The 17,516-nt window shown below is 44.5% G+C and overlaps 1 protein-coding gene across 1 annotated transcript in view; it reads left to right on the forward strand.

The window, feature by feature from the left end:
- The window catches only part of LOC129814058 (junctophilin-1-like), a 31,210-nt gene that overhangs the window by 7,507 nt on the left and 6,187 nt on the right, over window positions 1-17,516 (forward strand). The window contains exons 2-3 of the mRNA XM_055866831.1: window positions 1,713-2,475; window positions 16,521-16,639. Coding sequence (XP_055722806.1) covers window positions 1,713-2,475; window positions 16,521-16,639 — 882 coding nt within the window. The remainder of the gene's footprint in view (window positions 1-1,712; window positions 2,476-16,520; window positions 16,640-17,516) is intronic.

Here is a 17,516-nt window from a genome sequence, read left to right on the forward strand (position 1 = left end):
AAACAAATATCTGAATGCCAAAAATACAGTTGGAGTGTCAACTGAGGTTGTGAGGATGTCAAGTCAGTTAGTGTTATGGTGGTGGGTTCAACGTTACTGTTAGTGTGACAGCGGTGCTTTACTTCCACCTGAGCGATGTTTGAAATGAGTGACTTCTGCCGAACTGCAGTTCTTCCAATGGATCCTGTGTGCAGGAGGCATAAGGAATGCCAAATCAACCCCTAGATCCCTATGCATTTGTGGAGATCACAGAGGATTTGACAGGTGTAAGCAATATGCTAATAGCTCAAACTTGCCCTCTGATAGGCTAGGTGGAAGTTTCACTACATTGCTTCAATACCAATAAAATGGTATTAGATCTCCACAAGTACATAGGGCCTAGTCGTTGATTTGGGATTGGGGTGTAGAATAAGTAGCCTACACTTCCCAGTCCCTCCTGAACTCCATGCCACGACCTGTTGCAGGATAAGTTGTTACAGTGGGTGGGAGCTCATCTTACAAAATATTTTAAGGCTAACATATTTGGACAACTGCACTTGTTGTAACCTCAATAGGCCCCATCTAATCATGCATAAGGGCACTACATAGTAATGGCTTCATTCTTGCCACCTTTCCATAACCTAAACAAACAGTGCAACACCACTGGTACATAACTTAAATGATATACCAGTGGTACCCTATGCTTGTCTAGTATGTCTACTGCCATAAAGGCCATGTCTAGACTTGACAGTTCATGCAGCTTTAGTATTCTGATCATGGAACTCCAAATGTGTCATGCATCTACACCACAGTGTGTCTGGATTCCTTTTTCCTGCTCTATATTCAAATACCAGTATGCATTCTACAAACGGTGGACTACGCAAAATATGATAATAACACAACAACCTCTGTAGCTAGCCAGCAAGCTAGCAAGCAATGCTAAAGGGATTGCAAATGGGTTAGCATAACTCTAGCGAAAACAATTATTTTCTTCTAAATATTAGCTAGCTGGCTAGATGATAGTCCACTCTGGTAGGCCTACATTATGATCAAATAACCACAGTAGCCTACTTTGCCACTGTTAAAACTGTAACAAAGCAGGTACAGCCTCAGTGTTCACAGTAAATTCCCACACTGGAAGTTGGACAGAATTTTCACAACATTCAAGTTTGCACTCAGCAGACCTTAAATTTGGTCAGTGCCGAAAAAAATTAGAGGGAACATTGGTCTGGACCCATCTTTTCAATGCGATCTTCGTATTTTGATAGCAGAAATCGCATGTAAATGTCAAGTGTAGAAACGACTAAAGACTGCCTGGTTTGGCATAACGCCAAGAGTATATTAATAGCAAATGATGAAGTGATAGTAAATCATGATACAAAGACTGAAATATGAATCTCATCATGGACATGATATCTTGTATGTGGCTTGGAAACACAGCTCAGTCTGACTGACAGGAGAATCACAGTACCTGGGTAAAATTAGGTATTGGATGTGATTTTTATCCTTTCAATGGAAAGTTCCCAATGTAACAGGGATATTATGGACTTGTAGATATGTTTTCCACTTCAATTCCTTGAATTGACATTGGGCCAGTGTAAATAGATTTTCTAATCAACTCTAATATTAAAATGTTGTACGCCAAGTGATTATTCTGTGATCATGACAAAAATCTAGTTCATGATTTTCTTACTTTTTGTATTCATTCTTGAATTTTTTTGTTATCCTAACAGGTACATACCAGGGGCAGTGGACAGGAGGAATGCGACACGGATACGGTGTGAGACAAAGTGTGCCTTACGGGATGGCTACGGTTATTCGCTCGCCTCTCCGAACCTCTCTGGCCTCGCTCCGCAGCGAACAGAGCAACGGCACCGTCCTCCATGCCAGCCTCGACCTGTCAGACAGCCCTGCCGGCATCAGAGGAGGCTTTGTTCTCAACTTCCACAGTGAAGGCGAAGGTGAGAAGAAAAAGGGCCTGTTTCGTAGAGGGTCCCTGTTCGGAAGCCTCAGAAACCTCCGAAAGTCAGACTCCAGGTCATCCATATCGAGCAAACGCAGCTCTGCCCCCAGTGATGCCGCCAGCTCCATCAGCCGAATCAGCTCCAGTGATGCCAACTCCACCATCAGCTTTGGAGATGGAGTTGATGAGTACATGCCCCTGGAGGACAATGTAGACGCCACCACCACAGAGTCCTACATGGGGGAGTGGAAGAATGACAAGCGGAACGGCTTTGGTGTTAGCGAGCGTACCAACGGGATGAAGTATGAGGGTGAGTGGATGAACAACAAACGCCATGGCTACGGATGCACAATGTTCCCAGACGGCATCAAAGAAGAGGGGAAGTATAAAAACAATGTGTTGGCGCGAGGCATCAAGAAGCAGCTCATTCCTCTCAAAAACACCAAAACCAAACAGAAAGTGGATCGGGCTGTGGAAGGAGCCATACGGGCAGCAGCTATTGCCAGAACAAAAGTAGAAATAGCCACATCAAGGTAATCAGTTTCTCAATGTGTATGGTTGCGTCCGAATTGACACTCTATAGACAACTTTTGACTAGAGCCTTATTGGCCGTGGTCAAAAGTAGTGCACTATATGGGGAAGGTTAGTGCTATCTGGGATTCTTGGGACATACTTACCCTAAACCCTAACCATAACCCTTCCCTAACCTTAATCCTTACCTTAACCGTTTTAAATGTCAACTTCAATGGGATGACGTCTGAGTTGGGACATCCCAAGGATCCCTTTCAGACTTTTCCATATGAGGAATAGGGTGCCATTTTGGACACCAATGTTGTGGTGTTGTTGGTGGTAAATAATCCTACTGCTGCATGGGTTTCCAGGTTATGTCTGCTGATTGGGTTAAGTTGAATGGCTGACAGGTTGGGATTCTCAATGAGGCGTCAGGTTTTTATTGATGTCACCTCATCCTACCTCTCCCATCTCTCTTCAACATTCTCCAACTCTTTCTCTCACTCACTCTCTCTCTCACACACACACACACACACACACACACACACACACACACACACACACACACACACACACACACACACACACACACACACACACACACACACACACACACACACACACACACACACACACACACACACACACACACACACAGTAACCTAATTGTGTTTAGACTGATTAATTTCACATAGCAAGACAGATGGAGTTGGCTTGACCAACAAACTTCCAGATCAGATCTGCTGATAGGGTTCAATTTAACCCGATCAGCCAAATAATACACAAAATAATAAAATTGGTCAGGAGCCCGTAAAACGGCCGCCATTCCCTCCAGCGCCATTGTTTGCCCAATTACGCGCTGGTGGGGATATTTAAGACAACCCGAAAGCTGGTCTTTGCGATAACGCGGTTGGTTATGGCATAGATTATGACAAAGGAAGCACAGCCTATCCAGCCGTGAGGCACAGTGCCCACATGCACATAGAACGAGAGATATGTGCTTTTGTGCTTGTAAACCTCGTATTTAGAAACATCAAAAACTAATGTTTTTTCCCATTTCGTTTAATTTGATAAAAAACCAAGCATAGCCTATCCTAGCTGTTTTTTGTCATCCCCAATGCATTTGCCAAGTTGTCAAGACTATCGATAAATGGTTTGGTTTATGAGACCACTGAAATAAATTTTAATCACAAAAGTTTTATAAAAAGTTGGCAGCAGCAAAACAGTGAGCAATGAACCCCTTTTTATCCATGTAGACTATTACATTTTTTGGGATGTATGTTAAAAAAAAATCCATGTAGGCTATATGCCTATCATGGAACGAGAGATGAGATAATCTGGTGACACACTTATTTAGAAACATTTAAATTATTTTCCTGTAACAATTTCTTGTTTTCCATTTCGTTTGATTAAAAAACGAAGCGATACCCTTACGCTATTATAACAAAAGCTTGTTCAACAGCAATGCGTCTGGTATCTTTCTTATCATGGCCATGCGTTAGCCAAGTAGCCTATCTATAAAAGGTTACTAAATGGTCTACTCTTGAGGCTTTTGCATTATTCACATTTCACATAGGCCTACCTGCAGTGCATACTCCATTTTGCTTGTAGCCATCCCCATTTCTAAAGACGCGCTCCTCCAAACATAAGCAAATACATTTTGTCAGTCCAATAACGCCATATAAACGGTAGGCCTAGGCTAGATCTTGCTTATTGAGAATGTGCCTCACACATACAATTGAATTTACGGGAGCCTAGTATTTTTTAACTTGAGAAGTGCGATGTGTAAAGGCCCATACTGGTTGAAGCCAATTACAACAATGTTGACTGTTAACTAGGCCTGACCCCAATTAGTTGACTGGTCGATTGTGTGGTCGTTAGGCTGTTGGTTGCAGTGACCATTTCAACTGGGGGGGCCAAGCTGGGGCCAGTTGTACTGTTAGAGGGGCCAGTTACATTATTGTTGTCATCGTTTTCTTCACTGCATTGCAGGCATTAGCAGGCAAAATACCATGTTCATAATCATCATCATTGCCACTGTCTAATAACGGATGTAAAAAAAGAACGATAGCAAAAATGTGTTATGTAAAATTTATTTCATACTCCACATTTAAGGGGGGCACAGGGGGGTCCAAAATTGTTGTCACAGCGGCACTGGGCCCCCCCAGAACCGCCGCTGGTTGGTTGACCGAGAGTGTTTTAGTTGAGCACTAACAAATATATATACACTATAGTTATACACTATAGTTACTATATATATATATTTGCTCCCATCTCAGTGAACTAATTGATTGCGGAGGCCTAGACTAAAGGCTAATTTATCCTTGATTCGAAAATGTGGTCGAAGGCTTTGCATGAAGGCATGCAGAGGCCAAATCGAGCTCTGTACTGCACCGCCATGGCCTCCCAAATGTTGGACTTGGAATTATTCCAAATGAAATTAAAGTTGAATTAGAAATAAAGACTCACTTAGAGAGAAAACAATCATGTTGTTAGTAGCCCATCTTGTCTATCACTTGGACAACAGTAAATTATGTTAACTTTCAACGCTACATTAAACAACATTGATTTACTGCTTTATTGTCCTTTTATATGCACGGTATAATTGCATGGTATAATTCAATGGCTATGAAGTTCATTCTTACATGTTCTATTTTTGAGCTGCTTTTGAAAGCAAAGGTCGAATTAAAAACATTATTGCCATTGTTGAATTCGATTTTCATAATAGCAAGCTAGGATGATGGTTTGGTTAGCTAAGCTAGCAAGTCTGGTTGGTTACCAAGGCAACTACTGTAGCTTTCTAGCTAGATAGTAAACTTAATTACTACTTCAGTGGATGTTGCCAAATTTATACTGGCAAATTAATACATTTCTAGAGGAAAATATGTTAATTCATAGCCATTGTATAAAAGGGATAATCAACTCAGGGCTCCATGCATTCTCTGGAAAATAATGCAACTCCGTGGAAGGTCAATTACACTCCACTAATGCGTGGTGGAACACACCTTCCACATTGTACATTATTTTCCAGAGAACACATAGCCCCTCGTTGATTATCCCTCACTGAATGCAAAGCACAGAGATTAAATGATATACTACCATGTAAAACACCCACCCATATCTGTTTAAAGTATCAAAATAGAGACTTTATTGCCATATCATTCCCACCCATCCCCCTTTCCTCATAATCTTCTTCTCTGATGAGAACCACTCATTAGCATGTTCTTTATCCTGATTTTCTGGCATCTGTATGAATTTTAATGAGGGATCTCATATGTCAACACCACAACAACTCCTCCCATCATGAAATATAAATGTGTCAGAGGCAGAATGTCTAAAATTAAGGTTTTGGTCTTTGAAGACTTATGTGTCTGAGTTGATAAGCGTGGTAAGAGCTTTGGAAAGTGCAGACTGGGTTCGGTTTCCGTCACTTTTCCCATCATCTGGGTGGAAGCCCAGGGGAGCAAAGAAGGGAGGGAGTAGAGAGAAAGATGGAGAGAGAGAGGGGGGAGAGATGAAGGAGGGCAAGCAGTTCCTAGACCAGACCTGACGGTGTGTACCAACTGTGCCCTGCTCACATGTGAGGCCAGCAGCCACTAGTGTGTCAGTCAGCACTGAGCTCTGACTAAATAAGGCAAGGCAGGACTTGGCTTATCAACAGTTTACAGGAATACAGCAGCAGTTGAGCTGATACATTAGCCCATCTCTGTCCCACCATCCACTATCATCTGTTGGACTACTCAGTCTATCTGGTTGGGACTAGGTGTTGGAGAGTTTATCATTCACCTTTCCTCAGAACCCTCTTTAGACTTGCTAACAAGCTTCCAGTAAAGTTTCTTAAACTTGGTTAAAGTCGCCTTTTTTCAATGTGCCCTCGCTCGCTATATTTTCTCCCCAAGCCACGTGATGTAGTATAGCCTATGCTCACAGGCTTCAAAGCTTTAATAAAGAAGCACACATTAAATCGTATCATGACTTCATGATGATAATGATATGAGTATGGGATAGTGGGGTAAGTTAAGCCTATTTTTACATTCAGCATCACAAAGGAAATATAGTATTCTTTCTGAAAAAGATATCTACATATATTTCAAAATGTTGTGTATACCTGGAAATAATCGGAATTCATGTAAACATTACAGTTTTGAAAACATAGTTTGTTCAAAAAAAGTGATCTCTTGGCACAACTCTGTTATAGAGAGAATTGTACCGATACTTACATAGTTACAAGGAGGAGTACAACAAGTTGTAAGGGAGAGTGGGGTAAATTGAGCCAACCCTTGTTTCTAGGAAATCATACACAAAATTGATAATTTGACCAAATATTTAGGAAGCTGCCATCATTTCATAGTCTGTGAAGGAAGAAACCACATGGGAAAAGTCCTAAGCAATTTCGGCCCCCCCAAAAGAAAATTCACCAAGTCAAATGAATTTGTGTTAGAGGTTTCATGATGCTTGTATCTAAACCAAAGTAAATAATTTGAAGATTGTTCTATACGTTAGTTGGGATCTCTATACGCTTCAATGTGAGGTCCTAAACCTAGCATCAAAGTGCATCCTTGTAGCTGTGTGGGCTAATATAGTCAAAATGTTTGCCTTGGGGTAAATTGAGCCAATGACCATGGGGTAAATTGAGCAAATGTAAGTGTTTTCTTCCCAAGTGTAATGCAAGGGATTATCTCTGGGACATGAGATAGGCCAGGCCCTGGTGTTAAGTTAAAGAAATGTGTAGGCGGCTCAACTTACCCTGTCCCGCAGCACAACTAACCCCATACCCATGATTCATTCAACATCACAACGACTCTATATGCATATGAAGTTCTCATTATTCACACTGATTCACTGTCTGTAAGACTGTCAGCTGTTTACAGGTAGCAAAGCCAATTGCACATAATATTGACTCCTCAATGCACATTAAGGTTCTGTAGTCATGTGCCCCCTAAAGTTGGTGAAATGCCCATTCATAGTCAGTAGTTGAAAAAGAGAAGGTCCACAATCTTGAAGGTTGAAAAAGCAAATGTTTCGTCTTTGTGAGCTTCATCGGTGTCAAACATGTCTGAAGTATAACTTTCATTTATATCCACCTGTAACGGCTTGTGCTCTCCTCATCCTCGGAAGAGGTGAGGAGAGAAGGATCTTCAGACCAAAACGCAGCTTGCGGGAAATAAGCCATCTTTATTAGAACAACGATAAAGATGGCAACACGAAACGAAACAAAACACTTTCAAACTACAAAACAAGAAAACGACGTTGACGAGACCTGAACATAAACTTACATAACTAAACATAAACTTACGTACAGGAAACAGACGACATCGAAACGAAAACGAAACAAACAAACGCTACAGTCCCATGTGGTACGAACATAACATACGGACACAGGAGACAATCACCCACAAACAAACAGTGAGAATGCCCTACCTAAATATGACTCTTAATCAGAGGCAAACGCAAACCACCTGCCTCTAATCAAGAGCCATACCAGGCAAACCAAAACCAACATAGAAACAGATAACATAGAATGCCCACCCAACCTCACGTCCTGACCAACTAACACACAAAACTAACATAAATAGGTCAGGAACGTGACAGTACCCCCCCCCCACAAGGTGCGAACTCCGGACGCACCAGCACAAAGTCTAGGGGAGGGTCTGGGTGGGCATCTAACCACGGTGGTGGCTCAGGCTCCGGGCGCGGTTCCCACCCCACCATAATCCATCCTAACTTCCTCCCTCCAAGAATGTCCACCCTCTTTTTTCCCCCACACAATTCTCTTAATAATATACCTAATAAGGATAACACCGGGACAGAGAGATAAATCAAGATAGAGGGATAGATAAGAATATAGAGGTAGATGAAGATAGAGAGGGAGATCAGGATAGAGGGGCAACTCCGGACTGAAAGGCAGCTCCGGACAGAGAGACAGCTCTGGACTGATGGGCAGTTCTGGGTATTTAGCCTTTTCAGGCTGAAGGGCAGCTCATGGCTGACTGACGAATCTCGACGCTCATGGCTGGCTGACGGCTCTCGACGCTCATGGCAGGCTGACGGCTCTCGACGCTCATGGCAGGCTGACGGCTCTCGACGCTCATGGCAGGCTGACGGCTCTCGACGCTCATGGCAGGCTGACGGCTCTCGACGCTCATGGCGCTCTGACGGCTCTGGCTGCTCATGGCGCTCTGACGGCTCTGGCTGCTCATGGCTCTCTGACGGCTCTGGCTGCTCATGGCTCTCTGACGGCTCTGGCTGCTCATGGCTCGCTGGCGGCTCTGGCAGATCCTGTCTGGTTGGCGGCTCTGGCAGATCCTGTCTGGTTGGCGGCTCTGGCAGATCCTGTCTGGTTGGCGGCTCTGGCAGATCCTGTCTGGTTGGCGGCTCTGGCAGATCCTGTCTGGTTGGCGGCTCTGGCAGATCCTGTCTGGCTGACGGCTCTAGCGGCTCCTGTCTGGCTGATGGCTCTAGCGGCTCCTGTCTGGCTGACGGCTCTGTAGGCTCATGGCAGACGGGCGGCTTTGCAGGCTCATGGCAGACGGGCGGCTTTGCAGGCTCCTGGCAGACGGATGGCTCAGACGGCGCTGGGGAGACGGATGGCTCAGATGGCGCTGGGGAGACGGATGGCTCAGATGGCGCTGGGGAGACGGATGGCTCAGATGGCGCTGGGGAGACGGATGGCTCAGATGGCGCTGGTGAGACGGATGGCTCTGGCCGGATATGGCGCACTGTAGACCTGGTGCGTGGTGCCGGAACTGGAGGCACCGTGCTAATGACAAGCACCTTCCTACTAGTGCGGGGAGCAGGAACAGGGCACACTGTATTCTCAAAGCCTACTCTATCCCTGATGCGTGGTACCGGCACTGGTGACGCCGGGCTGAGGACAAGCACATCAGGATTAGTAGGGGGAGAAGATACAGTTTGTACAGGGCTCTGGAGACGCACTGGTAGCTTAGTGCGTGGGCCCGGAACTGGAGGCACCGGGCTAGATACACGCACTACAGGGAGAGTGCGTGGAGGAGGAACAGGGCTCAGGATACGCACTGGTAGCCTAGTGCGTAGTGTATACACTGTAGGTACTAGGCTGGGGCGGGGAGGTGGTGCCGGAAATACCGGACCGTGCAGGCGTATTGGCTCCCTTGAGCATTGAGCCTGACCAACCTTACCTGGTTGAATGCTCCCGGCTATGTAGGCGAACCGGGGACACCATGCGTAAGGCTGGTGCCATGTAAACCGGCCCGAGGAGACGCACTGGTGGCCAGATATGTAGGGCCGGCTTCATGACATCCGGCTCAATACTCAATCTAGCCCTGCCAGTGCGGGGAGGTGGAATAACCCGCACCGGGCTATGCACACGTACAGGAGACACCGTGCGCTCTACTGCGTAACACGGTGTCTGCCCGTACTCTCGCTCTCCACGGTAATTACAGGGAGTAGGCGCAGGTTTCCTACCTGACTTCGCCACTCTCCCTTTAAGCCCCTTCCCAATAAATTTTTGGGGTTTTCCCACAGGCTTCCTACCGCTTCGTCGTGCTGCCTCCATTCGCCGGTATCCCTCCTCGCACTGCGCCAGAGAATCCCAAGCGGGCTCCGGCACTCTCCCTGGGTTGATCGCCCACCTGTCGATCTCCTCCCACGTAGTGTAGCCCAGATCCTTTGTAGGTTCCTTTTCCTGCCTCCTAGCTAGCTCCTCATATCGCCGCCTCTCTGCTTTCGCTGCCTCCAGCTCAGCTTTGGGGCGGTTATATTCTCCTGGTACCTCCCGGTCTAAAATTTCCTCCCATGTCCATGAATCCTTGCATTGCTCCTGTTGCCGCTGGTCATGTTGCTTGGTCGTATACAGGTGGGTCATTCTGTCACGATCGTGTTGACATGAACGAGAGGACCAAGGCGCAACATGATTTGAATACATCTTCTTTTTTAATAGCAACGACGAAGATGAACACTACACACTTATACAACACTAACGAAAACAACAAACGATCGTGAAAACTTCAAACGTAAGTGCACACACAAACTACTTACGTCGAACTATACAGATACACAAACAATGACCCACAAACAGCTAAAGCCTATGGCAGCCTTAAATATGGCTCCCAATTAGAGACAACCGAAATCAGCTGTCTCTAATTGAGAACCCATTCCGGCCACCATAGACTTTCCTAGAACTACACCCAACATAGACACAGCTAGACACATACACTCAACACCAAACCATAAACTACACCAAACACCCCCTCTACCATATAATACCCCAAAATACACACATACCCCATGTCACACCCTGACCTAACTAAAATAATAAATAAAACAAATAATACTAAGGCCAGGGCGTGACACCACCTTAATTCAAAAAAGTGAACACCTCAAAGATCCTCCTGCGCTCTGTATTCAGAGGCCCTGAAGGACACTTATACAAACAGACGTAAAACCAACTACCTCTTATTGAGCTGTTTATAAAGAAACATCATTGAACTAACCTTGAAGGTTTTGTATAACTGTACCATTGAAATAAATCATGATAAATATAAAGAAGTATATTATTGTATTCCGTTGGTCATCGCATGTAAATGGTTTGTTTTGGAAAAAAAAAATACTTGAGAGAAAGTGAATGCAACACATACACTACATGACCAAAAGTATGTAGACATCTGCTCTCGAACATCTTATTCCAAAATCATGGGCATTAATATGGAGTTGGTCCCCCCTTGCTGCAATAACAGCCTCCACTCTTCTGGGAAGGCTTTCCACTAGTTGTTGGAACATTGCTGTGGGGACTTGCTTCCATTCAGCCACAAGAGCATTAGTGAGGTCGAACACTGATGTTGGGCGATAAGGCCTGGCTCGCAGTCAGCATTCCAATTCATCCTAAAGGTGTTTGATGGGGTTGAGGTCAGGGCTCTGTGCAGGCCAGTCAAATTCTTCCACACCGATCTCGACAAACCATTTCTGTATGGACCAAAGCTTTGTGCATTGGTCCATTGTGCATTGTCATTGTCATGCTGAAACAGGAAAGGTTGTTCCGCAAACTGTTGCAATAAAATGGAAGCATAGAATCGTCAAGAATGTCATTGTATGCTGCAGCGTTAAGATTTCCTTTCACTGGAACTAAGGGGCCTGAACCATGAAAAACAGCCCCAGACCATTATTCCTCCTCCACCAAACTTTACAGTTCGCACTATGCATTCGGGCAGGTAGCATTCTCCTGGCATCCGCCAAACCCAGATTCGTCCGTCAGACTGCCAGATGGTGAAGCATGATTCATCACTCCAGAGAATACGTTTCCACTGCTCCAGAGTCCAATGGCAGTGAGCTTTACACCACTCCAGCCGACACTTGGCATTGTGATCTTAGGCTTGTGTGCGGCTGCTCGGCCATGGAAACCCATTTCATGAAGCTCCCGACGAACAGTTCTTGTGCTGACGTCGCTTCCAGAGGCAGTTTGGAACTCGGTAGTGAGTGTTGCAACCGAGGACGGACGATTTTTACGCAATATGCACTTCAGCACTCTGCGGTCCCATTCTGTGAGCTTGTGAGGCCTACCACTTCGCGGCTGAACCGTTGTTGCTCTTAGACGTTTCCACTTCACAAAAACGGCACTTGCAGTTGACCGGGGCAGCTCTAGAGGGCAGAAATTTGACGAACTGACTTGGCATCCTATGACTGTGCCACATTGAAAGTCACTTAGCTTTTCAGTACGGGCTACTCTACTGCCAATGTTTGTCTAAGGGGAATGCATGGCTGTGTGCTCGATTATACACATGTCATCAACGGTTGTGGCTGAAAAAGCCGAATCCCCTAATTTGAAGGGGTGGTCACATACTTTTGTATATATAGTGTATACAGTGCATTCGGAAAGTATTCAACCCCCTTGACTTTTTCCACAATTTGTTATGTTATAGCCTTATTCTAAAATGGATTCAATTGTTTGTATTCCCTCATCAATCTACAAACAATACCCCAAATTGACAAAGCAAGAACAGGTTTTTAGAAATTGTAGTAAATGTATTCAAAATAAAAAAACTTAAATATCACATTTGCATAATTATTCAGACCTTTTAGTCAGTACAGTCGTGGCCAAAAGTTTTGAGAATGACACACATATACATTTTCACAAAGTCTGCTGCCTCAGTTTGTATGATGGCAATTTGCATATACTCCAGAATGTTATGAAGAGTGATCAGATGAATTGCAATTAATTGCAAAGTCCCTCTTTGCCATGCAAATGAACTGAATCCCCCAAAACTTTTCCACTGCATTTCAGCCCTGCCACAAAAGGACCAGCTGACATCATGTCAGTGATTCTCTCGTTAACACAGGTGTGTGTTGACGAGGACAAGGCTGGAGATCACTCTGTCATGCTGATTGAGTTCGAATAACAGACTGGAAGCTTCAAAAGGAGGGTGGTGCTTGGAATCATTGTTCTTCCTCTGTCAACCATGGTTACCTGCAAGGAAACACGTGCAGTCATCATTGCATTGCACAAAAAGGGCTTCACAGGCAAGGATATTGCTGACAGTAAAATTGCAAGAACTTCAAGGAGAGCGGTTCAATTGTTGTGAAGAAGGCTTCAGGGCGCCCAAGAAAGTCCAGCAAGCGCCAGGACTGCTCCTAAAGTTGATTCAGCTGCGGGATCGGGGCACCACCAGTACAGAGCTTGCTCAGGAATGGCAGCAGGCAGGTGTGAGTGCATCTGCACGCACAATGAGGCGAAGACTTTTGGAGGATGGCCTGGTGTCAAGAAGGGCAGCAAAGAAGCCACTTCTCTCCAGGAAAAACATCAGGGACAGACTGATATTCTGCAAAAGGTACAGGGATTGGACTGCCGAGGACTAAGGTAAAGTAATTTTCTCTGATGAATCCCTTTTCCGATTGTTTGGGGCATCCGGATAAAAGCTTGTGTGGGGATGCTTCTCAGCCAAGGGAGTGGGCTCACTCACAATTTTGCCTAAGAACACAGCCATGAATAAAGAATGGTACCAACACATCCTCCAAGAGCAACTTCTCCCAACCATCCAGGAACAGTTTGGTGACGAACAATGCCTTTTCCAGCATGATGGAGCACCTTGCCATAAGGCAAAAGTGATAACTAAGTGGCTCGGGGAACAAAACATTGATATTTTCGGTCCATGTCCAGGAAACTCCCCAGACCTTAATCCTAATGAAAACTTGTGGTCAATCCTCAAGAGGCGGGTAGAAAAACAAAACCCCACAAATTCTGACAAACTCCAAGCATTGATTATGCAAGAATGGGCTACCATCAGTCAGGATGTGGCCCAGAAGTTAATTGACAAATCAAATACATTTATATTTACATTACATTTTAGTCATTTAGCAGACGCTCTTATCCAGAGCGACTTACAGTAGAGTGCATACATTTTATTACATTTTACATACTGAGACAAGGATATCCCTACCGGCCAAACCCTCTTTAACCCGGACGATGCTATGCCAATTGTGCGTCGCCCCACGGACCTCCCGGTTGCGGCTGGCTGCGACAGAGCCTGGGCGCTGCGCCACCCGGGAGGCCTAAATCAAATCAAATGTATTTATATAGCCCTTCGTACATCAGCTGATATCTCAAAGTGCTGTACAGAAACCCAGCCTAAAACCCCAAACAGCAAGCAATGCAGGTGTAGAAGCACGGTGGCTAGGAAAAACTCCCAAGAAAGGCCAAAACCTAGGAAGAAACCGAGAGGAACCAGGCTATGAAGGGTGGCCAGTCCTCTTCTGGCTGTGCCGGGTGGAGATTATAACAGAACATGGCCAAGATGTTCAAATGTTCATAAATGATCCGCATGATCAAATAATAATAATCACAGTAGTTGTCGAGGGTGCAGCAAGTCAGCACCTCAGTAGTAAATGTCAGTTGGCTTTTCATATCCGATCATTAAGAGTATCTCTACCGCTCCTGCAGTCTCTAGAGAGTTGAAAACAGCAGGTCTGGGACAGGTAGCACGTCCGGTGAACAGGTCAGGGTTCCATAGCCGCAGGCAGAACAGTTGAAACTGGAGCAGGGGCATGGCCAGGTTGACAGCATGCCAGGGCGGATTGCAGAGGTCTTGATAAAGAATGTTCAACACTGCAAATATTGACTCTTTGCATCAACTTCATGTAATTGTCATTAAAAGCCTTTGACACTTATTAAATGCTTGTAATTATACTTCAGTATTCCATAGTAACATCTGACAAAAATATATAAAGACACTGAGGCAGCAGACTTTGTGGAAATTAATATTTGTGTCATTCTCAAAACTTTTGGCCACAACTGTGCTTTGTTGAGGCGCCTTTGGCAGTGATTACAGCCTAGAGCCTTCTGGGTATGACGCGACAAGCTTGGCACATCTGTACTTGGGGAGTTTCTCCTATACGTCTCTGCAGGCCCTCTCAAGCTCTGTCATATTGGATGGGGAGTGTTGCTGCACAGATATTTTCAGATCTCTCCAGAGATGTTAGATCGGGTTCAAGTCCGGGCTCTGGCTGGGTCACTGAAGAACATTCAGATTATTGTCCCGAAGCCACTCCTGCGTTGTCTTGTTTAGGGTCATTGTCCTGTTGGAAGGTGAACCTTCGCCCCAGTCTGAGGTCCTCAACGCTCTGGAGCACGTTTTCATCAAGGATCTCTCTGTACTTTGCTCCGTTCATATTTCCCTCGATCCTGACTAGTCTCCCAGTCCCTGCCGCTGAAAAACATCTCCACAGCATGATGCTGCCACCACCATGCTTCACCGTAGTGATGGTGCCCAGTTTTCACCAGACGTGACGCTTGGCATTCACGCCAAAGATAATCTTGTTTCTCATGCTTTGAGAGTCCTTTAGGTGCCTTTTGGCAAATTCCAAGTCGGCTGTCGTGCATTTTACTGAGAAGTGGCTTCTGTCTTGCCACTCTACCATAAAGGCCTGATTGGTGGAGTGCTGCAGAGACGGTTGTCCTTCTGGAAGGTTCTCCCATATCCACAGAGAAACTCTGGAGCTCTGTCAGTGACCATTGGGTTCTGGGTCACCTCCCGGACCAAGGCCCTTCTCCCTCGATTTCTCAGTTTGGCCGGACGGCCAGCTCTAGAAAGAGTCTTGGTGGTTCTAAACTTCTTCCATTTAAGAATGATGGAGGCCACTGTGTTCTTGTGGACCTTCAATGCTGCAGATTTTTTTTGGTACCCTGCCGCAGGTCTGTGCCTCAACACAATCCTGTCTCGGAGCTCTATGGACAATTCCTTCGACCTCATGGCTTGGTTTTTTCTCAGACATGCATCGTCAACTGTGGGACCTTATATAGACAGCTGTGTGCCTTTCCAAATCATGTCCAATCAATTGAATTTACCACAGGTGGACTCCAATAAAGTTGTAGAAACATCAAGGATGATCAATGGAAACAAGATGCACCTGAACTCATTTTTGAAACTCATAGCAAAGGGTCTGAATTATTTTATAAATAAGGTATCTGTTTTACATTTTTTATATATTTGCAAAAAAATCGAAAAACCTGTTTTCGCTTTGTCATAATGGGGTGTTGTAGATTGAAGATAAAAAAATATATATATTTAGAACAAGGCTGTAATGTAACAAAATGTGTACTTCCCGAATGCACTGTATCAAAGTTGAAAAAAAATGTTTAATCAGAAATGACAAAAATAATGGTTTTGATGAATGACAACGCTTTCTATAGAATATCACACAACGGATATGGCATGTCAAACTATTTAGTGTTTTAATTTAATGTTGGAAAAAGCTGTTGCTCCAACAGTATTTATTGGGAACACTGTAGGATCACTGAGCTCTCCACCCTATAAGCGGTCTGGACGGCCCAGAGGCATGCAGTGCTTCTTCACCCTCTTAGACCTGGCTTCAAGTAGTATTTGAAATATTTGTTACAGTTTAGCTGTGTCTGATTGGGCTTGTCTGGAGCAATGAACCCAATAGAATAGTCCCAGAAGTGCAAACCCTGCAGATCTTGCACTCTCAAACAACATGCTCAAACAAACACTCAAAGTATGTAAAAGTTAACAAATACAATTTGAACCTTGGTATGTACCCTTCCCAGTCTAACCAGCTCTTATTCTGCTTTGCATTCATCCAGAACAGCTCACGCCAGGACTAAAGGTGACGCTGCTGACAAGGCCGGTCAGTCAGCCAGTCAGGACTCCGACATCGCCAGGGCAGTGGCCAGGGAACTCTCCCCCAACTTCCATCAGCCAGGTAACCCAACATACTGTACCCAACTAGGCCCCATTATCTATCTATCTCACAGCCCCTTGTTATAATCCCCTTTGTCCAATTTCCTTTGTGTCTGGGTTGTGGGTTTCTCTTTATTTTCTGTCTGGGGCAGATGTATATGCAAATGTTTAAATGCTAATCTATTTAGGGAGGAACATATCATTAGTATAATTTACCTTGGAGTCTTTTTATCCTCATTAAAAATATATATTTTTTTGAGGGGGACAGCAAGTGTCACAGATTTATGAGTACAATATTTTGTATTAAATTGAAAATTTTTCTGTGGCATCGATGTATGTATGTATACGTACGCTGTACAGCATATTCTTCTACAAATGAATATCTTTTTTTCTGCAAGATAATTATTTAAATATATAAGATCGGTACTTTTGTCAGCCTGCTTAGTTTTATGAGAGGGTGGTTCTTCAGTGTTCGTGTTACATTTTAATGCATGTCCAGCTCCTGTATGCATGAAGGTCAGTGGTCTTATGTCATTATGCTTTTTGAGCATTCCTCTTTTTACCACATGGTCTTGCTCAGGTCTGGCCCATAAGGCCTTGCTAAATCTGTGACACTTGACCTGACATCAGGATAGTGTAGATCACTGACTCCTAACAACCAGGTTCATTAGCCAGCCTGCCTGCAATCTGTAATCTATTTCATTTGAATGATGCCTAACTTTTTCTTAATGCCCCATAAATGTCTTAATTATTTACCGTTGTGCTTTGATGAGCTTTTTATGAACAACTGCTGAGCTTGTAGAGATGTAGTAAGTGATCTTAGCACTTGCTAGTAATAGTAGAACAAATGTAATATTATGAACCATGATTCCATTTGATAACACTGCTTGCGTCAGAAA

Source organism: Salvelinus fontinalis, chromosome 17 (genome assembly GCF_029448725.1).
Source record: "Salvelinus fontinalis isolate EN_2023a chromosome 17, ASM2944872v1, whole genome shotgun sequence".
In the NCBI taxonomy this organism is placed as follows: Eukaryota; Metazoa; Chordata; class Actinopteri; order Salmoniformes; family Salmonidae; genus Salvelinus; species Salvelinus fontinalis.